This window comes from Rhodnius prolixus, unplaced genomic scaffold, assembly GCF_049639745.1.
Source record: "Rhodnius prolixus isolate KJV_2025 unplaced genomic scaffold, Rpr scaffold_2, whole genome shotgun sequence".
In the NCBI taxonomy this organism is placed as follows: domain Eukaryota; kingdom Metazoa; phylum Arthropoda; class Insecta; order Hemiptera; family Reduviidae; genus Rhodnius; species Rhodnius prolixus.
In genome coordinates, this window is record NW_027411592.1 from 27204573 (window position 1) to 27227885 (window position 23313).

General features: G+C 34.8%; 2 protein-coding genes across 30 annotated transcripts in view; both read right to left on the minus strand.

Annotated features, from left to right (window-relative positions):
* LOC141449342 (H(+)/Cl(-) exchange transporter 7-like) overlaps positions 1 to 4800 on the minus strand; it is a 131088-nt gene extending 126288 nt beyond the window's left edge. For 6 of the 15 annotated variants that reach the window (XR_012455467.1, XR_012455466.1, XR_012455465.1 and 3 more), the window contains exons 1-2: positions 4609 to 4797; positions 2859 to 2915 (exon numbers count right to left, since the gene is read on the minus strand). Coding sequence is in view for 10 of the 15 variants with exons in the window: in XM_074118681.1 (XP_073974782.1) it covers positions 2859 to 2915; positions 4609 to 4695 (144 nt within the window). In the remaining 5 variants the exon portion in view is untranslated. Of the gene's footprint in view, positions 1 to 751; positions 1750 to 2858; positions 2916 to 4608 lie in introns of those variants that run through there. The other 9 variants (XM_074118689.1, XM_074118690.1, XM_074118687.1 and 6 more) reach the window with 3 other exon arrangements.
* Positions 4801 to 12966: 8166 nt separating this feature from the next.
* Positions 12967 to 23313, minus strand: part of LOC141449341 (chloride channel protein A-like) — a 134267-nt gene continuing 123920 nt past the window's right edge. For 7 of the 15 annotated variants that reach the window (XM_074118665.1, XM_074118667.1, XM_074118666.1 and 4 more), the window contains one exon: positions 13047 to 13641. In XM_074118665.1, coding sequence (XP_073974766.1) covers positions 13438 to 13641 — 204 coding nt within the window. In that variant the 3' untranslated portion in view covers positions 13047 to 13437. Of the gene's footprint in view, positions 13642 to 23313 lie in introns of all 15 variants that reach the window. The other 8 variants (XM_074118669.1, XM_074118668.1, XM_074118659.1 and 5 more) reach the window with 3 other exon arrangements.

Below are 23313 nucleotides of genomic sequence, written 5' to 3' on the forward strand. Positions count from 1 at the left end.
CACTGCAGAACTTTTGCTTGTCTAAATAATTTATAAATTTGTGGCTCATATATTCAAAAATGTACAGTTGAACATTCGAATTTGTTTCGTCAAACATACTCAGCACAGAGTATGAGGTATGAGGGAGAATGTTGCTTTTTACATACCTTCTACGTCAAAGAGAAAAAGCTAGTCAGAATTCTTATAAAATTTAAAGAACAGGTGAATTACCAGGTTTTCGATTTTTATTTAGACGATAGTATTCCTCCATTTATTTTCTGAGGAACCGAACCCTATGATGGACAAGATTTTCTTTAAAATAGTCAGAATGTCCTCATCAGTGTTACTGATATTGTTACTATTAGGTACTGTTGGATCCTCGCAAGGAGGTGCGGCCCCCCTTGTGGGAAATTTAGGTTGATGCAGTGGAGGGTTTGCTGCATTGGAGGTCTGGAAGGAGAGAGGGACTGCGTACGTGACCAAGTGCAGGCAGTTGTCCTTGACTTCACAAGGAAGTTAGAAGTGTGGTTTATGTCAAGTGTAATTTTTTGTCTATATAGCGTCATTGCGCAAAGTTTGTTTTGTTTTTTACAAATTGTCAATGTGTTTTTGGTCTAGCCAGTGTAGTCTGCCTGGAGTTAACATATTAATACAAGTATCTGTGGAAAATAACTCCCCTTCTGACATTATTGTCATTTATGTTTTCTCGGCATATAATTGCCCCTTCAATCTTAAAGGCCTTAAATCTGTAAGTGACAAACATTGTACGTACCTATTTGTACTCCCATTTGGAGAGATTTCCCTTGTCGCCAGGCAAGAAAATTGTTAATTTGTTCGCATTAACATTCCTTCCGCCAGGAAGGATAAATTGTGTAATTGTCAATTGTATGTTGTCTAGCCAATTAGTATTGTATTATCAATAAATAATTGTTATTTTTTGTAAGGCATTGGCGAAAGTATTTTGGGTGGCTGTGGCGTCCACCACATTTTATTTCCCCTCCTTTCAATACAACATAATTAGACTAAACTGTTTTCCCACATTTCGTCCTCGCCTTGGACATTTCATTTAGCCCTCTGCGAATATTCTACAGGTATGTTCATAGATTGAATTTGAGAACCTGCTTATTTTCGTTCAAGGCGGCTGGCAAATTATTTATACAGTCTCAGACAACGATTTTCTTTATTTACTGCTGTCAGCTAATTTTTTAATTTATTTAAATCATTCTTAATCCCTGAAGATTAATTTATTTTTTAAAATTATTCCAATTTTTATGAATTTCTTGATTATCAGTTCTCAAATCAGAAAAATCTTTAACACGATCAAGAATACAGTTGAGTGCATCCGAGACTTTAGTCTCAATATCAGTTATATACCCACCACCACTAGCTTTGGACATAGTAACTGTTTATGTTTATATTTATTTGTTGAAAAGATTATAGATTAAAAAAACACTAACAAATTGAACAAAACTTTTCTTCAATATTGTGGAAAAACTGCTGGATGAAAAGTTATCAAAATTCACCAGATTATTTAAAATAGTAAGAAGTCACTGTATGTTAAAAATCAATAGTTAATTCCAACTAGTGAAACACAGACACGATATTATCTCTACTAAAGCTCGAACCAAACCTCACTTCCCAACATATACTCAAATTTAAGTTTTTACAAAACCAGAAATTTCCAATAATCTGCGTTAAAAAGTTTGGGAACATTCACGCCCATTACCACTCATGTATGGGTCACCAAGACTCTATTTTGGCTCAACACAAACCATTTACTGACGTTCCCCTATCAACATGACACATTCAAAAGCACATTTTTTGTGTAAGTTTTTTCTTATATTTTGATCATATAAAGGCTCATTTATATATTTTTTAAGTTTACACTGTTCTCGATTATGTTCTTACATTTTTGTATATTTTAGACATTGACAAATTTATAAAATATATTGACACTTCACATCTACGATATAAGAACAAAAATCATCTTCCTCCTGATTGAATTACTTTGATGGAGTTTATTTCTGCGTAAACTAGTACTACTGAATATATGTATCTGTTCCAAGTAGAAATGGCACGATATGGTATAGGGGAATCGTGAGGATAGCAGCGATATAAGGCTAACCCTGTAAGACTCCACCCCCCCCCCCCTAGGGGTATAGTGGAACTTACTAGAAGCATCCTCAATCGGCCTTTTGCTGCTAGCAGTATACAAAAGATTGGCGCAAGATGTAGATGTTGCAGGAACCCAGGGAACCAAAAATGGGTAGTAGTGTTTTCTTTAGCGAGATAACACAGAGGCCACTAATCCTTTTTCTTTTTGTAACAAAATCAGGCTTGGCAACAATATTTTGATTGATTATTTCATATATTTTAATGAAGGTGGTTGAATATGAGTGCATGAATTGTAATGTATATGTGTGATGGAAAATGTTCTTTATAATTTCTACACTAATCGCAATTCAAGACATTCTCTCCAAGAAATAAGAAAAATAGCACGCTGTTACTTCATACATATGTACCTTGCAGATGTACACTTCTTCTTTTCTTTAAATATGGCAATTAAAATAATCCTACCAACCAATATTAAAGATATTCAAAGGATACGTGTTAGTAAAAAACTAATTTTGAAGTCTAAATATTTGTGCTCTGCTATATTTATTATCGTTACACATAAAGCCACGAAAATAGCAACGAAACAAATCGCAATATTTCTCTGAATTATCAATGCTAAATTGATGGCAACTCCAAATTTTATTTCCTCTTCTTTCGTTAATTCGTCTTGCATCTTATCATAATTTAATGACTGAAATTAATTAAGTGTGACTAAGCAGACAAGTTGATAATTATTGTTTAATAATCTGTTTAATTAAACCTACCTCAAAAGTAGACACTACTTTTTCATATTTGCTGTCTTCTAGTACGATTATTTTGCTCTGTTGAATAAAATTTTAATAATTTATTACAAATTAAAACATAATTAATTCAAATCCACTCGAACCCGATTAAAGGATTGAACATTTGTATTTTAGTTTGTAAACTAATGAGAGTACATTTCAAAAGTGAGTAGAATGACAAGACCTAGTGGTAATTTCCAGCAACAATCTTAGGTGCCCAGAGGAAAGGCCTTGGTGCATCACTTGCCCTCCACTTTCCATAGGTGAAATATTGGATATTTTCGTAACTAGGCAGAATACTGAAAAACCTATCAACTCGCTATCCTCAAGTTGTTAAAGTAATCGCTAACTGATCAAATTCTTGAAGATAATCACCGCAGGGTGATCCATTTAAAACGCACCATCGCTAATAAGTTTTTACGAAAGCGGAAATCCGAAAAAAACTATTAAATACCTATGCTGTATCTTCATTTTTGGCGGAGTTACGGCCAAAACCCTGATCGGCGTTTCATAAGGACCACTAATGTTGACAATGATTATGAAAACTACATAAAAAATTGTGAAAAATGGCGTTGACCTCGTTTTAATTTCCCTAATATTTGTCGAGATATTTAAGATCAGTTACAATTTTATTTTATTCGTGATCGGTTTTCAATATTAATTTTCCACCAGAAATACACTGCAAAAAATGTTATTTGTGTCGCTAAGAAAAAAAATTTAAAAAAATTGAAGATTTAAAAAAATGTAGTGTAATGCAATTGTTGTGGGAGAATCAGGATAAATTTGTTTTATCATCAAATAAAAGCAACCACCACATCTTTTTAATGTAACCCGTATGCAAGACTTCTTGGTCTATGATTGCGGTAAAAATATCTTGCCAGGGAGGGTAGGTGTTGGTCTAGTGGTCAAGAGCGTGTCTTTCTAAGTGGGAGATCCCCAGTTCGAATCCCGCGTTTGCAGTCATTCATAATACTTAATACAATACTTTTTTTAATAAAATATAGTCATACACGGGATTCTAGCTGGGGAACTCCCACTTACAAAGCCACGATCTGGACTACAAGACCAACACCCTGGCAAGATATTCTTACCGTAATCATAGGTCAAGAAATCTTGCATACAGGGCACATTGAAATGATGTGATGGTTGCTTTTATTTGATGATAAAACAAATTTATCGTTATATCGTTAACCAACGCTCCCACGTTTCATCCACGCTTCAATTGAAGGTTGGAGAAACAAAACGCAATTTCTTTGCTGAAACGTGCAAAGACCCGCCTGAGTTTTCGTCATATACAAAGTATCATTATCGTCGTTCAAATAATTAGGACTGTGAATTAAAATAATGTACGGACGAGCAGACTAAAAGATTTTTGTTGTATTGTGGAGAGATTAAAAGAGATTGAATTGTGTAAGAACAATTCAATGAACAACGAGAACTGGATGCGTAGAGATTGTCGACAGTAAAGAGAACGTATCATTCTTGATTTTTAGCGAGAGCGGTGTATCTGAGAAATTTACTGCCTCTAATAGCAGGAGGGTGCAACAAAATAATGAGGCCGTTTTCCTTCAACATTTACTATCTTTCTTTGAGCCTTCCTTCTTGTTTAATACCATGGTCCGCCACTGATCGCAGGAGTGAGATTCTAGCGTTTTGAGTTACATATTTTAAATTCTGATTTTCTGTCAGGCACATAATGAATATGTAACAGTAAAATATGTTACCAACTTACCTCTCTTCTTATGTGTGAAGAATATCTTTTATAACATGGTGAAATTTGGGGAATTGAAAACGGGCAAAACCGGGTAAATCGATGCATATTGGAAAACTTTATAAAAACAAAAGTGGGCAAATACTTATCTCGTATCGAGCTTGAATGATATAAATTTCTTGTTTACACATATTGAGTTAATTTCATCATATGGTTGAGAAGGATAGTTAAATTTATTGCAATTTATTTGCAGTAATCAGTCAGTAAAAATAAAATTCATTACCGTATTTTATTTAAGGCCCATCAACATCTGAGGACGTTGGCGTCTGGAGGTCTCTAAATACGTATTTTCTGGTTTATAGATGCAATCGCTAGAAATGAGAGTGGAGGTTGCCAAAAAGAAAGTGCTAATGAATAATAATTATTAATAAATAAAATACAATTGAAATTACATTAACCCAAGAAAAGAGAAAAACACAGATTATGATTATTCTCTTAATGTAACAAAGCAGCGCAGCACAAACAGTAGGTGATATCATAGTCAATGCAGTAGCTCGTTGCAAGTCTAATTTTCTGATCAGTATCTCTGCTAAATAGAGATTATTTATTTATTTTATTACAATTTTTTTCATCTCAATGAAGCTGCATATAAGTAACATGCATTACCCAGATGCCAGCGATATTTAATTAATTTTTATGTTATTTGGCATTTACTTTAAAAACTACAATTTAGTTCCAGCGTTAGTACAATACACAGCTTTGTTCTACCCTGAGGTATTTATTTAATGTTGAGTGGTTGAAAGTGGAATTTCCTAACAAATATTGGCTGTGTTGTAGGGTATAACAGACGGGAGTTTTTTAAGAGAAATGTGTGCAAATCTTTCTTTGATTTGTGTGCAAATTATGGTTAAGATTTAACCATAATTATTCACCACAACATCTAGCTAGAATTGGCAAAGAGATCAACCCAAACTGTTCATGCTCAGCAGATACCATGGCTGACAGTAATCACTTAATATTAGACTGCAGTAAACATGGTAAGGGGAGGGACCTTTTGTGGGAGGCAGTCCTTAGGTCGGGATGTCCCCAACCCTCCAATTTGCACAGAATATTATCTCAAGACGATGGGAACATATACACCGAAATTTACAACTACATAAAATGTAATGATATACATGTGTGAGAAGAATGAGATTTGATTGGAGCATTAGTAATTGATATAAGTAATGTCAGCGTTTCCCAACCTGTAGTACGCGAGTTGGTGGTTGGTAGTACACGAAAAATAACCAATAATCGCGGACAAAAAAAAAATACATATGTATATATATATGTATATGTATATACATAAGACTATTAGTTGTTTTAAAGCAAATAATTTACTTATCTATATTTTTGATCCCAGTCTTACGTTAGATGAAATTAGATTGGCTATTTATATTGGCTATGGACCAGATGGACTGACTGCAGAATTTCAGATAGATGTCTAAAATCCATTCAAAACTTATTTACGAAATGTTTGGGGAAAATATTGAATGAAGATAAAATCTTAGCGTAATTTATAACAATAGATACAGAGGCATTTCGTTAATAAATTTTGCCACACTATTTCTTTACACAGATCTCTAACTCGTGTAACAGTTAGGATATAGCTCTCGTTAAGAGCCAAAATTGGTTCCGAAAACAATAGAGGATACAAAGATAGTCTGTTTATCCTATCTTCTCTTAAGGGTATTCAAATTCCGAAGCCCAAAAGAGAGGTTGGCATAAACAAATGTGGCGTAACATTAGTGGACTTTGTCTCTGTAAATCCTTCTATGGAACTAACTTCATAGTTTTCGTTGGAGGCTACATGGATTAAAACTTTAGGAAGTCTTTACAATCAGGCCTTTCTTCGCGTAAGGTTAATAATTAGGTATAAATGTGGACTTAGATTTGACTTGCTCTTATAAATTGTATTTTCTGCAATAAGTCTCAAAAAAGAAGGCTAGCGATCGTTTTTGCAAGAAGTTTGTAAAGAATTTAATTGCTACAGAGCTAAGTATACAGGTTGGCCTGTCTCTGAATCAGTGAACTTTTCTCATGTTGCGAAAGTTAGCAACATAAATTTAAATAGAGAGTTATAGTTTTATTTCTTTTCAAGTCGTTATATGGTTTAGCCATCAGCGAAATCAATCTAAAGTTGTATCTAAAGACAAACCCGAAGTCCAATACAAAACTTAAACATTTCAATGTTAAACAAATCAATTGAATACAATTTTTTTTGAAGAGTTAGTAAAATTTCGTGCACCTGCGTTATTTATACTTATACAAATGTTTTAATTGGTGAATGGAAAAATTCTTAGACCTATAATTGAGTCGTTCACTGCACAATCGGTTAACTCCATAAAACAAAAATTGGAGAAATGTGATGAAATAATGTACATAATTTTTAAAATTTCGTTTATAATGTAAATTTATAACGCTATCATTCAGCTCCTGCTACTGAATTTGAGTTGAATTATTGCAACGATCTACACTATAGCACGAAGTAAATAGAATGTCTTCTGAAATAAATTATTTATTATTCAATGGCTAAAAAGATTTTGTTGTTTAATGCGGTCAATCTTCGTTATTTGAGAAATTATTATATAAAAATCTATGATTGAACCAAGCCCTTTAACACTTAGATTCAAGATATTTCAAAAAGTGGAATTAATCAATTAGTGCAGAAGGCGGCTCGATTAATGAACAAATTTACATATTTTCGTTGAGCAATGTATTTTATTTAGTAACAACTAGAGTCATTCTCTATTTTTCATTTTACTGAAACAGAATTCAAAATTTCTTGACTGTGATCTTATATTAATTTAATTCCAAGCGGATTTCCAAGAATAACCGGCTTATTTAAGTAAAGTATTTTTACATTAATTTCATATTTTATTTTTTGTTATTGTAATGATCAGTTTTCGTTGGTTATGACGTCAACTGAACTGGATTTGTTTTTTCATATTTAAATTATTACAGATTGTGATAATAAAAATGCACTTTAATGTTGAATAAGTTGTAATTGGGCAACAACTTCTTGATCCATGGTAATTGGTCAAGAGTCCACGCGACATACAGAATCCACCATAGCACCCACTAGTTACGAGTCTCCCAGTCTTCTCTTTCCGATTAGATTAGGAATTCTATCGGATATCTGGGCAAACTATGCAAGAGTTTTTACCCCCGAACTCTAATCCACGCAAGCGCTAAGAACTGATTATGTGACCTGTTTCCTTTCCCTGACAAAATTTACGGAATATCCTTCGCCAGACCAATGTGAGGCGTGTTAGCTCAGCCTGAAGTGGCCTATCAGAAGGTATACGTAAATTTAATGACCGCTCAACTTTGTTGGAATAATAGCTATCAAAAAGCTCAATAAAATAAATCTGCTCTAGCCTGGGGTTTTCAACCCCCACTCATGCAACATGGCAGCCATTGATTGATGCCTATATTTAAATGAGATTTTTCAAATACCAAAAAAGTGAGGTTCCCATTAAAGTTCCTCAGGATTCCTCCCTGTCCAAGCGTTCTCATCGTCTTACTTCTAATTTATTACCTAGACTAGAAAGAATATATTACCAATGTTCGTCCATGGTTACACGCAGTCTTGAACTAACCTGGAGCAGACTTCATAAGCCTTGATAGTCTGTGAGGTTGTCTGCCTGAGCGAGAAGATAGTCCTCTGGAATTAATCCTTCCTCTTCTGATTTCAATCTCTCTAAAAGACCGCTAGCCTTCTTGGATGTGACAGAATATTCGCTGTTACTCCTTATTTTGTCTTGGCCACCATTGTGTATGCACATAATGTTGTTAAGTTCCTCTGTCCAGAATTCTGAAAAGCATAATAAACAGTATTTAGGAGCAAATATCGAAGAGCTGATCTAAAATAGGATCCTAAACATCTATTGGCATAATCCGTATCTGTAGCAGTTGGGCGTTTCAACCTTCAGCAGCCAACCGTGTTGCTGACGGCGCAATGGATGTGTTTGAACACATTGGATGTAGCAAATGAGTGGTGGTAAACTTACACGAACCTCCAAGGTTGTAGAGCGTGTTCTCCCCTCACCCTCAGGAAGCAAACCTTTGTGCCATAAATGCTCTGACCACATCCACTGTCTTCGTTTACCATTGTCCTACCGAACATCATTGGAAGAACCATACTAGTAAAGATCTTCAAACGTTAGTAAGAGTTGCCGAGATCGGGATCTTAAACAAAAGACGAAACGATACCATATTATTGGGATAGAAAGATGTATGTATGGATTTATGAACTAAAGGTTAACTTCAAAATATTGGCATATCGTGAAAGAAGAATAGCGACCTTGCAAAGCCATTTCAAAGGAGTGAAAATTTATTAAAAGATAAATAGGTTCCACTGGGCACTAACATCGTGAGGGATGACACGCGGATCGAAAAAGCTTTAAAAAAGAGAAAAACCGCATGGAAGGTCTCAACCAGGATGGCTCCAGATTGTGGAGAATAATTTGAAGCAGGTAAGCAGCAGATTGTCGCAAAACAAAGCTTAAAAGGAAGATTGCCGGGCACTCTCCTCCATCATGCCAATATCTACATACTTTTACTCTTTACTTATACTTATTTTATACCCTTTTTTTATTATTTTAATATATATTTATTTGTCCCTAAAATCTTCTAACAAAATGGCTGCCTGCCCCTTCTTCACAAATGCTCTACAAATGGAACAACTTTAGATTCAACTGTACAACATGTCATATCACATTTGTGTACAGCCATGTCTTTTCTTGTTATTGACCTATGAAATAATTAGAAATACTTTATCAAATTCGCACATGCGCAGATTTAGAATTTAAAATAATTGAATAATGTAAGGCCAATATAATCTCATATTTAAGATTAAATATTTCTACTGAAACATTTTTTCATTAGGTAATTGTCTTTTTCGCCACCTTTTACTCAAAAGATCTGTGAGCTGCGAAAAATTTACTCTTATAAACAAGGTTATTTTTAAAAAATATTCACTTTATTTTAAGGAAAATTTGGGAATTTTTTTTTTACACAACGTAAGAGGATTAATTGCCAAAGTTGATTTTTTAAAAAGAACGTTTACTTGAGGAGTTTTGATAATTAACTACAGTTTTAATAGTTATAGTAATCCAAGTTATGGACCTACCTCATTTGAAGTATTTACAGCCGCTATGTGCCTCAATCCCAATGTGGTCATTAGAGCGTATGCAGTAGTGAATAATGCCTGCTGAAAATATTGAGATTTCTGTTTTGGTCATTGAACATCTTTGTCGCTCACTTTACTGTTTTATACCTAATTATTAAAATAATGCAACACTGCCTTTTCTAAATAAATACCAAGCTAAAAGGCTCAAGCCAAAAAAATAATTAAAACTAGCTAAGTGGTTAACTTGTTGGTTACCTGTACGGAGATCCCGGGTTCGAAACCCCAGCTACCGACCTTTCTCTTCTAAGCTAAGTGAAGCTAGGAGCTGGGAGCTTCTTACAGCTAACAGGCTTCTTACAATCTGTAAACAGAGAACGCCGTCCGGAGAACGGTAGTACACTGAATAAAGCTCCGTGCGCCAATTAAATTAAATTAAATTAACCAATTAAACATACTGAAAACTCTAAGTGGCTCTTAGTCTCCCCATCCATTAACACAATCCATTAACTCCTATTCGGTACATTATCCTGTGTGGTGCGATGGTGGAACGAGTTGATTCAAACCCCTATTTTTACAGAAAAAAAAGTGATTCCGCCCCGCCCAAAAAAATTAAGGCAAATTAAAATGAAAATAATTAATACTGAAGTTACTTAGATGTTACACTGAAATACATCTTTCAACTAACGAAGCTATTATATAGAAGTTTACTGAAATATTTCAACTTGTAAAATCAATCAACACCAAAATACAAAACCTGGCGAGCCTAAAATATTACTTATGCTTGGAGGATAAAATAAGTTCCAAGATTTTTTAGAAAACTGTCAATAATTCTTAAATAATAATAATAATAATATTCAGGGAAGGGATTAGCTATGAGGTTAGCATACTGGACTCCCACGCGGAGGTCCCGGGTTCGAATCCAGCAGCTGACCCTTAGATTTTCTCTTCCTAGGAGCTTCTTACAGCTCACTGTCCGGTGATGGACAGTGTTGTCTGTAACGAGAGAACACTGTCCGGAGGCCGGCAGTGCACTGAAAAAAGCTCCGAGCGCTAATAACCTCAGCTGTTGATGCGCTGAAAAAAAAAATAATAATAATATTCATTTCTTCTCCTGTACCTGTCCGAAATATAGGACCCCATACGCGGATCTAATAGAAAAGGGGCAATTATCTTTTTATAAAACTCTTCCCCATTTTCCAATCAACACCCCCAACTATCTTGTAAGATTAGAGACAGGTCAAGTTCACATGAAGTATAAGCTCTTTAAAAGAATGGTGAACTGGTGGATCTCCATACTGAATATGCCAGAGGATCACTTACCTAAGATATTGTAAAGTTTTTCCCAAAAAAAAAATAACTTTACTTTCACAACTAATGCCTGCCACTAGTTATTAAATATGTGGGTTTGATTAACTAATAAAACTCGCTAAAGTTGTAAGTAATAACCTGATTTATTAACACGTTAACATTACTCACATTAACATTTACAAGCAACTAACGCTATTCATTACAGTCACCATTTACAACAGTCACAACAGTTTACTGTTACTTACTCACTTCGTAACGCCACAAAACTGTTCCCCGACTGACCACTGGTCCGCACTGCACCGAATTGCACTAGTCTCAGCTGCACTAACACAGCTCTACTCATCAACTGACTAATTGCCCAACTAGCTACCACTGAAGCACTCCGCAACACTGACTCTCCAAGACTAACTCATAAACTTGACTAATAACTATAAACTCTAATAACTCCTTAAAACTTGCTTAAAAACTTAATTGAAACTTAATTGAAAACTTGATTGACACTGACTTGAAAACTAGATTGAAAACTGACTTCTCCAGCTGTGTCGGCCTCCTTTTAACTGCGTGCCTCCCTCCAACTGGGACTGCCCTCCTCCAACTCTCTGAGCATAAGTTTCCACGCCCTCCTGACGTTCATTGGCTGGAGAAAACATACTGCCACCACCACAGCTGTGGGCCGCCTCCTCCCATTCTCTGTCTCTCTCCAACTCCGTCTGTCTCACTCTCACCTGTCAATCACAGGCTGGGAAACACATATGCCACCACCCCAACTGAGGCCTTTCTCTTAGCTGGCTTTTACACAGGTCACTAACTCCTTGAACAATCTAGCCCTTTCCTTTCTAGTTCAATAAAGACCGGCCCTTTTGTCTACACAGTGGTGGCCTGTTACCGGCTTTAGTCGCTTAACCCCTAGAACAATCTAGGCCTTTCTTTTCTGCCACAAGTAGATACCGCCCCTTTTGTTTATGCAGTGGCGGCCTGTTACTGACTTTGGTCGTTCAACCTCTAGAACAATCTAGGCCTTTCTTCTCCGCCCAGGTCAACTTCGTTACAATATGTTAGAATCGCCTTGTTGAACTCGCAGACACATTTAACTTGCCCTTTAATTGGGTGCTGGAGTTAAGAAAATATGTTCCCATTATCGGTTCAGAGGAAATTTGGATTGCCCAAGACCCCTATCTTATCAAAGAAAATTATAATAGTTTAGTGCAAAAATATTTAAACCATTTGATTTCTAAAAACATTGATTCTGCTATTAGTAGTAGTTTCAATATTTTTTACTGGGATATCTGCTCCTTCGGAACCTTCCAAAGTTACCTTAGTAGCAAAATTCATATCAATAAAATTAGAATATTGGCTCAGCTAATGTTGTCTGGGAAACGTCGCGCCCGGGTATATCATAGAAATTTCAATAACTTTTTATGAGGAATCCGAATGCCCTCTTTGCAGGAATAGTTTAATACATACTTTATTATCTTGCCCAATTCTTTCCTCTTTCAGGAACACATATATCGAGAAATACGTAGTCGGACAACGTTCAGAAAGAGAAAATTTTCTGGATCTACTGTCAACTGAGAATGACATTAATAAATTGAATAATATTTATTTCTTTATGACAAAAAGCCAACTTAGAAAATTATTGTTAGACTTTTAATTAATTTACAATTTTTTATTGATAGCCTATTTTTAATTAACCACCTATTTTAATTAATTTATGGGAATAATTTCCTACCCATCTCCGCCTTGTATCCTCTTGAAGCAAGTTAACTCCAGTCTTCCAGTGGTCAAGCTAATGACAAAACTGCAATGCATTTAATTTTTATATTTCACTAGCCTATTTTTGTGTTAATATATGTGTTTCATTGTTAATTTTATATTTATCAGAGCAATTGGAAATTAGGAATAGTAAGTACTTATAATGTGAGTTAAAGAAATATATTTTTGTTATTAACTGGGAAAGCTAACATTTAATGATATACCTTAATAAATTGCGCTACATTTGTAATACTGCATAGGGTTAGTACAGAAACTGGAATCAGTGAACCGATTCCAACACTGGAACTGATTCAAATCCTTCGACTCCACAGGCGGTCTCGTTCTGCCTATCACTACAACATAGCCTTGTTAAGAACTGTTTATTCTTAAGTACAATTCTGACCTGAGTTTTCTTAGTAGGGTGGGGGTACAAAAGGGTTATGGTATGGAATATGTACATACCCCTTTTTTTAAGTCAGCATATAAAAAAAATATTGGCAACTTTTACAACCTGACTAATCAACATAGAATTAATCTTTAAATTACTACATTAATATATAAAATTAAATTAAACATTTTCAGAAATTATTTAAATACTTATTACATTAAAAACATAATTAAAAGTTTGGAAAAAAATTCATTAAAAAACTATCATTACTACACAATTCTTGCCTTATCATTTCTTCTTGAGCTGCACTTTCTTCTTCGTAGATTTTATATAATTTGGAAATAAAAAAAAAAATTTCTGTCTTTAATCTTCGAGAATTTGATATTTCTTCGTATAGCGATGACGACCTCAACCAATGCCATATAAATTGAAACTAGAGGTAACGTATTAAACAAAAAAAAAGGTGTAAAAATCAATCACCAAAATTTCTTATTTTATTCAATATTAAAACCTTTTATTCAATATTAAAAGCTTCTTAAAACCACGAATCTAGGATATTTTGTTTTGTTTTATCGTTGTTATTATATGGTTTAAATAAGACCTAAGGGCTGCAAGTTTAAAACATTGTGTAACAACATTTAATTTATAATTTTAATAAAACATTTAAATTAAAAAACTTATCTTAAAAGCAGAATATTTTCGTTAATAACTCATTATGCTGTAAGTCGGCGGTACCATAATCTGTATAAGAAATTAACTTATTCGTTTGAATCTCATTAAAACTGTCCGGTAGGACAGTTGTATAAGGGTTGATCATCAAAAACTGCACGAAAAAGCGTTAGGTTTAAAAACACCCAACTTTGACAATTTTTTTCTCTTTTTCTATAAAAGATAAAATTCCCAAATTTTCTTTAAAATATAGGGCAAATCCTCCTTTATGACTGTAATTTTTTTGCAACAACCTAGATTTGATAGATATTGAGAAAAAAGATGCTCAAAATGAGCAAAAACGGCATTAAAACTGTCCGGTAGGACAGTTGTATAAGGGTTGACCATCAAAAACTGCACGAAAAAGCGTAACGTTGAAAAACACCCAACTTTGACAATTTTTTTCTCTTTTTCTATAAAAGATAAAATTCCCAAATTTTCTTTAAATCTTACTCCAAACCCTCCTTCATAACTGTAATTTTTTTGCAACCACCCAGATCTAATAGGTTTCGAGAAAAAAGTTGCCGAAAATGAGCAAAAACCGCTTTTTCAAAAAATGTTCTTGTTCTTGTTCTTCTTCTTCTTCTTGTTGTTACCTTTTTTGTAAACAACGTAGCGCCTAAACGCGTGAACCGATTTTCATGAATGAGGTGTCATTCGATTCGGAATTTTATGTAGATGTGCCTTTTGGGGGTCTCGACCCTGTACATCGTATGGGAGAGGAGTTAGCCCCCTTTATGTAAGGCCCCCTCCAAAATTATTACTACTAATTACTCTGTAAATCTTGGCCCGATTTTGATAAAATTTGGTAGGATGATAGGGTTAGGGCTCCCCTACGTAACATTAAAGCGGCGATCAGCTCTTACACTTGTTAAGGGGAAGTATAGGAATTGTTTCAAATTATCGACACGTGAACCGATTTTCATGAATGAAATGTCATTCGAATCGAAATTTTGTACAGATTTGCACTTTAAAAGTCTCGACGCCGTGCCTCATAAGGAGGGGAGTTTGCCCCACCCAAATAAGGCCCTTTCTAAAACTATTATTACCAATATTTCTATAACGCTTAGTCCGATTTTGATAAAATTCAGCTCGAATAAGTGGTTAAAGCTCCTCTACATTGCTGATGCTCTTGCACCTACTAAGAGGAAGTACTGCAATCGTTTAAATTATCAATGAGTGAACCGATTTAAATCAATGAATTGTCGTTCGATTAAAAAATCTTTGCCTCTTTGCCTAGAAGTTCTGCAATCGCAGTTTATTTTTCTTACTCCTCTTAAAAGGAAGTAATGAAATCGCAGTTTAATTTTGCTATTCACGCACAAATACCTTCCTATGTTATTCAAAACGCTTTTTCAAGAAAAGTTGTTACTGAGGATGGTTTGGGGGACCTTAACGATAATCATTCTTTAAAAAGATCTCTCTAGTGGTAGTTACGGTTCCGACTTACCATCTTATCAGGTTATAATGATAGAATTGCTTATTCCAAATTTAAAAAATCTGTAAAGCAGATATGTAACTTTGTAAAATAGACAAAAAGAAAAATCTATCCAAAAGGTACAAAAATCTCTTTAACAAAAACTTACAGTTTAAAATGTTAAGTATAAGGGTTGATTAAACGCCAAAAGGTACACAAATCAGCAAGCACTCAAAATTTCATTAATTCTTCATTAATATTTAAGTAATTTTACTGCATTAATATTCATTAATATTTTTTAGAATTTATTAGATGTCACAGACCCTTATGCTGGCCACTTCATTTATAATATTTTTTTGTTATAATTATGATAAATCACACATATGTACATGCATGTTAAAGTAGAAAAAGACAAAGTTAGAGTAGGCTACTGTCTTGAATTCGTCTTACCGAAATATTCGAGAGCACAAATAACACACAGTTATAACAAGTAGATTATTCAACAACAATTATTGATTTCTCTATTTTAATTTAATTTTACTTATAGTAAAATACTGGAATAATTAGCTGTCCTAAAAATATACATATCTTATTTACTTTATTTTACATATTACATTTTTTTTTATAAAAAAAAGTTTTGAATTTTTTAGCCTCATAATTTTTTTTTATTTTTTATAACGTTTTTCTTTTTAACCTGTATTTAATAGTTTGATTATTATAAATAACTAGATATTACAGTCAATCTACAGTGCTACTTGAACAAATATTTTGTAGACGAAAATGGCCAGCATAAGGGTCTGTGACATCTAATAAATTCTAAAAAATATTAATGAATATTAATGCAGTAAAATTACTTAAATATTAATGAAGAATTAATGAAATTTTGAGTGCTTGCTGATTTGTGTACCTTTTGGCGTTTAATCAACCCTTATACTTAACATTTTAAACTGTAAGTTTTTGTTAAAGAGATTTTCAAAAAATGTTCTTGTTCTTCTTCTTCTTGTTGTTGTTGTTACCTTTTTTGTAAACAACGTAGCGCCTAAACGCGTGAACCGATTTTCATGAATGAGATGTCATTCGATTCGGAATTTTATGTAGATGTGCCTTTTGGGGGTCGCGACGCTGTACATGGAATGGGAGAGGAGTTAGCCCCTTTTATGTAAGGCCCCCTCCAAAATTATTATCATTAATTACTCTGTAAATCTTAGCCCGATTTTGATAAAATTTGGTAGGATGACAGGGTTAGGGCTCCCCTACGTAACATTAAAGCGACGATCTGCTCTTACACTTGTTAAGGGGAAGTATAGCAATCGTTTCAAATTATCGAAACGTAAACCGATTTTCATGAATAAAGTGTCATTCGAATCGAAATTTTGTACAGATTTGCACTTAAAAGTCTCGACGCTGTGCCTCATAAGGAGGGGAGTTTGCCCCACCCAAGTAAGGCCCTTTCTAAAACTATTATTACCAATATTTCTATAACGGTTAGTCCGATTTTGATAAAATTTAGTAAGAAGAAGTGGTTAAAGCTCCTCTACGTGGCTGTGAAGTGCCATCATGCTCTTACACCTACTAAGAGGAAGTATTGCAATCGTTAAAATTTTCAATGAGTGAACCGATTTTCATCAATGAATTGTAGTTCGATTCAAAATCTTTGCCTCTTTGCCTTTTAGGGAGAAGTACTGTAATCGCAGTTTATTTTTCTTACTCCTCTTAAAGGGAAGTACTGAAATCGCAGTTTAATTTTGCTATTTACGTACAAATTACCTTCCTATTTTATTCAAAACGCTTTCTCAAAAAAATTGTTATTGAGGATGGTTTGGGGACCGCAACTATAATCATTCTTTAAAAAGATCTGTCCAGTGGTAGTAACTCCGACTTAACACCTTTTCAGGTTATAATGATAAAATTAAATTTATTATTCCCAATTTTAATAAAATCTGAAAAGCAGATATGTAACTTTGCAAAACATACAAAAAAGAAAATCTATCCAAAAGGTACAAAAATCTCTTTAACAAAAACTTACAGTTTAAAATGTTAAGTATAAGGGTTGATTAAACGCCAAAAGGTACACAAATCAGCTAGTACCCAACATTTCATTGATATTATTTTAAGTAATTTTACTACATTAATTTTCATTAATATTTTTTTGAATTTATTAGATGTTTCACAGACCCTTATGCTGGCCAGTTCATTCATTTTCTTTTTCTTTTCTTTTATGATTTAAGTCGCGTCAACATCAAGGTTAATGGCAGTAGATAGGATTTGCCGATTCTGGCACACCTAAAATACAAAATGGCGGCCATCCCCTCCCCTCCCACCCCCCTCCCTTACCCCTACCCCCACCCCTCCTTATTGACCAATCATCGATTTCGACGAGGGTTTAAGCCACGCCCCCTACCCCCACCCCTACCCTTTTTGACCAATCATCGAACTCGACGAGGGTTTTAGGCCACGCCCCTTCCCCCACTCCACCCTTTTAATCGACCAATCAGCGAATTCGATAACACCCCTTTTACCCCCACTCCTACCCCCACCCTTCTTAATAGACCAATCAGCGTATTCGACGACATCCCTTTACCCCCACCCAAGCCCTACTCCTATCACATGACACCTACCTTTACCCCCACCACCTCTAGGTCGTCGTATTCGTTGGCCTCCTAAGCTCCTCCTACAAGATGGCGTCTCTTCCAACAGCTGTAGTACACAAGATGGCGGACCTCGTACCAGCTGATGACCACAAGATGGCGGACCTCATACCTCCACCCCCCTCGCCCACTGATAGACAGGAGGGGGATTTTTTTTTTTTAATTATTTTTACTTACCTGGGATTCGATCCTACAACCTTCGTACTGGTAGACACGTCATCTGCACCAGTCGGCCACAGTGGTAGTCTCGCTTACTCTAGTTTTGAATGTTCTCTTATGTTTTAACTAGGAATTATTTTTTTAAAAAAATCTAACCCCCCTCACCAATAATTTTTTTTTAAATTTAAATTACCCCCCACTATCACAAAAATATTGAAAAATAAAAATGGATAACCTCACATTAGGTAATAGAAAAATTATTTACTTACCCCCTCCACCTGGACTGCTTCCGCTGCTGATGACGCGACCTACACTCACTGAAAACTAAACCCGAACTGACACTTGGACTGCGATACTAGCATTAACCCCCCACCACAATTACGTCACACTCTAACTAGCCAATAGAATTGCATCTTTTTTTCCAAATGATTACCTCTCTGGACAGGTCTCTGTAGCAAGCCACCCCCTTTCCCTTCCACATCTTGTATCATACCTGTTAATTTATATATATGCCAACATAGCTGAACATGCTCCAACAAGTCTGGACATGTAGCCAGCTGCCTCTTTCGCTTTAACCGTTTTATTATTTCCGTTTACCAACTATACAAACCTGTATGAACATATCGTTATAGTCTCAATAGGATGACACGTATGATTAGCTGAACATGCTCCAACAAGTCTGGACATGTAGCCAGCTGCCTCTTTCGCTTTAACCGTTTTTTAGTTAGCCAATAGAATTGCGTGCTTGTCTTCCCTCTCTCTCTTGCAAGTGTCTCTCTCTCTATAAGGTGAATCATACCTCCCACCTTTGATGCAGGACTCAACCTGTCCGTTAACTTCATATATGTTTCTTAGAAAAAACAATATTTTTAAAACTGAACTTTGCCCTTATTAGCTTTTATTGCTTTATAAATAATAAAACTTTGAATGTTTTGGAGACATAAAAACTTACTTTTTAAAAAAATGTTAACACGCTTGCACAACATGTTTGAACAGGCAAGTAAAAATAATGATGACTCATACCATTGTCATATCCTCAACGAGCACAAACATGCTCCAACAAGTCTGGACATGTAGCCAGCTGCCTCTTTCGCTTTAACCGTTTTTTTTTTGTTATTATGAAGTTAAAAGTAAATTGAACTTTGAACTTATTAATAAAATATAAATAAGTTTTAATTAACTTTTCTTTATTTATAAGTGTATAAAGTAAAAATAAGAATGAACAAACATTAATTAAAACATTTTATTTTTATTTAACGGAAGTATACAAGTAAAATAATAACATTTATTTCACAGTATAAATTTTATTTAAATTCTATGTCATATCTTCCATTATTAAAGCCTTTGTACATTATTAACAGTTTTTTCTTTGATTGTTGGTAATCTTCCACCATTTCATCAGTTATCACTGCCGCAAATCTGCGTGGAAGGAAGATCCTCGTTGGGTAGTCCATTGTCGGGCCAATATAATGTAAATGGGCAACGATAACATCTCCAAATTTAGTGTTGATTCTTTCGAATTGCTTCACTTCGTATGAGTATCCGGTTTTTAGATCTGATAATTTGCCAATGCCCGCAGACCTTGTATTCACATCATTCAAAAAGCTTGCCAACTTAGACATCTGAAAGAAGAATATTATATGAAAGTATCACATCATGATCAATATATTGTTTCAATAAAAAAAGTATTATTACTTACCTTTGAAGTATGAAGTTAACCTCTCGAGCTGTGGGCAACGAATGACGAATTACCTTACAAGCTTCACTACTCTACCGTTACGGATGTCCCCCCCCCCACTCTATGACGTCACTTATAGTTAGCCAATAGAATTGCGCGCTTGTCTTCCCTCTCTCTCTCTTGCAAGTGTCTCTCTCTCTATAAGGTGAATCATACCTCCCACCTTTGATGCAGGACTCAACCTGTCCGTTAACTTCATATATGTTTCTTAGATAAAACAATATTTTTGAAACTGAACTTTGCCCTTATTAGCTTTTATTGCTTTATAAATAATAAAACTTTGAATGTTTTGGAGACTTAAAAACTTACTTTTTAAAAAATGTTAACACGCTTGCACAACATGTTTGAACAGGCAAGGAAAAATAATGATGACTCATACCATTGTCATATCCTCAACGTGCACAAGCTGCAGCTTAGTGTTTTCTTTTTTTTTTTTAACTAAATAATTTTTGGATATGCGCCCCTCTTAGTTCGGCTTCCGCCTTAAGCTTCCTCACCACGTCAAGGTGGAGGTCATCGAGGAAGTTTTTATTTTTTTTTTACTTTTTTTTATTTTTTTTAATAATTTTATAATAATAAAAGGAATACTTGAAAAATAAAGCAATAATTTAATTTAATACATTTATTGAAATAAAACTTTAAAAGATACATATACCTCAGAAAAATATATAAAAACTTAAAAATCAACTTCAAATACAAATAAAATATTTAACTTCTAATTAGTACATTAAAGTGAAATAAATAAGAAATGTTTTGCTATCGAATCAGTTTATTTTAATGGTTGTTGGAATTTTAGCTGCCTTGCATCAATCGCATTCATACATTGTACAGAATCTGCACAAATCCATTCATGGTTTACGGGGATTTTACACCCCGCCAGTGACCAACATTCAGGTTTGTGTGCAACTCAATGCATTCGCCAGTGACCACATTCGTTCTTCAAGGCAAAAATATTTCCGTCTCATTCCAACCAAATTTACTGTTGAGCCAGCAATTGATGGCTTTAATTCGATATTGCGTACATTTCTCTTTACAAGTATTGTGCATAATACAATGATTTCCTGCTGTTTCTAATGAATCAAGTTTTGGACAGTCATAATCTTCTAAATTAATTACACAACAACTGTACAGATTTTGTAAAAGAAATCTTTTCTTTTCATAACCCTTAACAAACACAAATTTATAATTACAATCAATAAACTTGAAAATATCTCTAATCATTTCATATTCAATATCCCCGTCATTCCACTTAATTTTATGATAATAATTTTCTAACCAATAATTGGTTCTTCTACTTTTTTCACATTGTTTATGTTGGACAGGTGGCTTGAATATCCAGTGTCTGACTGATTGAAAATTATAGTCTAATAGAGAAAGCTCTTTAACAATATAACCTCCTACACTGTCTACAAAGCACTGGAAGTCAGCTATCAGCACGCCTGTCTGAGCCATACTGAACACTGAACTAGCTCTTCAAGCCTTCTTATACCATACGACGTACAATACCTGTCAAAGGATTATATTCTACCACCCTGTCGTGAATAATAAGGCAATAAGCAGTGGTGTTGGGCGGGAACATTTCTTTTGATTCAAATTCCAATCTAACATCTACCGGGCCACATTTAATAGATTCGCACTGTTTAGAACAATCTATTAAGGGTGTTTTCTCTTTAAAATTTTGTAAAGAACTTAGAGGATACATTTGTTCTCCATAATATGACATTTGAAAGGAAGCATACATATGATATAGAATGGCAAAACGGTTAGAGGAAAAATCTACATTCAAATCGCCGTATGGGAAAGCTTTACAATTAAGATAAAGTTTTACATTTGAAATAGAACAGTGGTCAAAGTGACTAGCGTTGCTTTCCACATTATTAGCACGTCCGGTTTGAAAAGCTAGAATGATATATCGGGGCTTTTCCATTTGACTAGATGTCTTTACTGACCAGATTTGCCTCTGAGTGGCCGGCAACAAAGGGTAATCATAGAGTTCCCAACTTCTAAAACTTAGAGCAAATACCTTAGCAGATTTAAGATGACGCATAAGAGCCAATCTCTGATGTTCGTTGACTGTTACATAGGGCAGCATCCAGCAAAGCTTCACCATTTCAATTTTACACCTCTCCACCGCTTGTTCTTCATTCAATCTGTTGAATTTATAGGCATTTCCATCTTGTCTGCTTCTAACAAGTATCAATTCTTGTTTAACATTAATCACAATTTTCTGATAATCTTCACAAAATCCCAGTAGCGATGACAGCGGAATGCATAAATTAAAACATCCTTCTGCTGAAGTGATGTTGAGAGCATCGCTTTGAGGATAGCACCAGCCCCAGTTTGTAATATACTGACAGCCTGCCTTAAGCGAAGCCAACCCTTTAAGTGTACAAGCTATTCCTGGGTTTTTTACTCGATCTATTTCAACTCCACTTAGTTCGTATCTTATTTCATCAAATAGAAATGCAAAAGCATTATTGGCCAATTTGGATGAAACAGGAACTGCAGAGCCGTCTTCCTTTAAAAACTTGCCTTCCAAGTAGAGCAAACTTTGACTGGGTAGCGTATATAGATCTTGATGTTGTACACTAATGCATATTTCATCGCCTGGCAGTAGTTTTGAAGAAGCATATGGGTGATGGGAATGCAATTCTATGCACTCGATTGAATTGTCAAACTGACATTTCTCTTCCAAATCTAACACTTCCATGATGATGATAGAACGTAGTAACCTGCAGCCTGAAGAAATCGAATACTGCTGTTGGTCAGCGATGTTCGCTCGGCAACTGTTCTCACTGGAATGAGAGCAACTGTCCTTTTATCGCCTCTTCTAAAGTCTAACCCCATCTCCGTCTAGTGATCAAATGGCCAACTTCAGTTGTGAGCCTCTCTTTTATAAGACATCCAGCAGGAAGAGTAGACAAAGCTGACCGCAGTTGTTAGTGCCAACTTTCTGATACTGCTTCCGGTTCCATGAAATTCGACTTCCCTTTACATATCGGACAAATTCAGCAGGGGGATTGGCACCACTGCTATCGAAGAATTGAACATATTCTCCTCTCTTCTTATAACAAACCCAGTGAGTACCACTGCCAACACTGCTATCCAAATTAAAAATGGCTCGTTCATTTTTCCATGGTTTCTTTGGAAATTCATCAATCATGAATACTCCTCTGAAATGAGGAATTTTATTTGATTTCGCCAACTTAATTAGATCAAAATTACTTAGCCGCAGGCGAGGTAGCGTATCCAGCATTCGTTTAGCTTTTCCACTCAATTTTGAAGATTTGCCACCCATCCGTCTAGGAGTGGGGATGATCCTTTTCTTTTTCTTCTTATCTTTAGCACGTCTCATGATAAACTAAATCGTTGTTACTTTTTTCTGGCTTTATATATGAACATTTTTAACATTCTCCCAACTGTTGTGTGAATTAT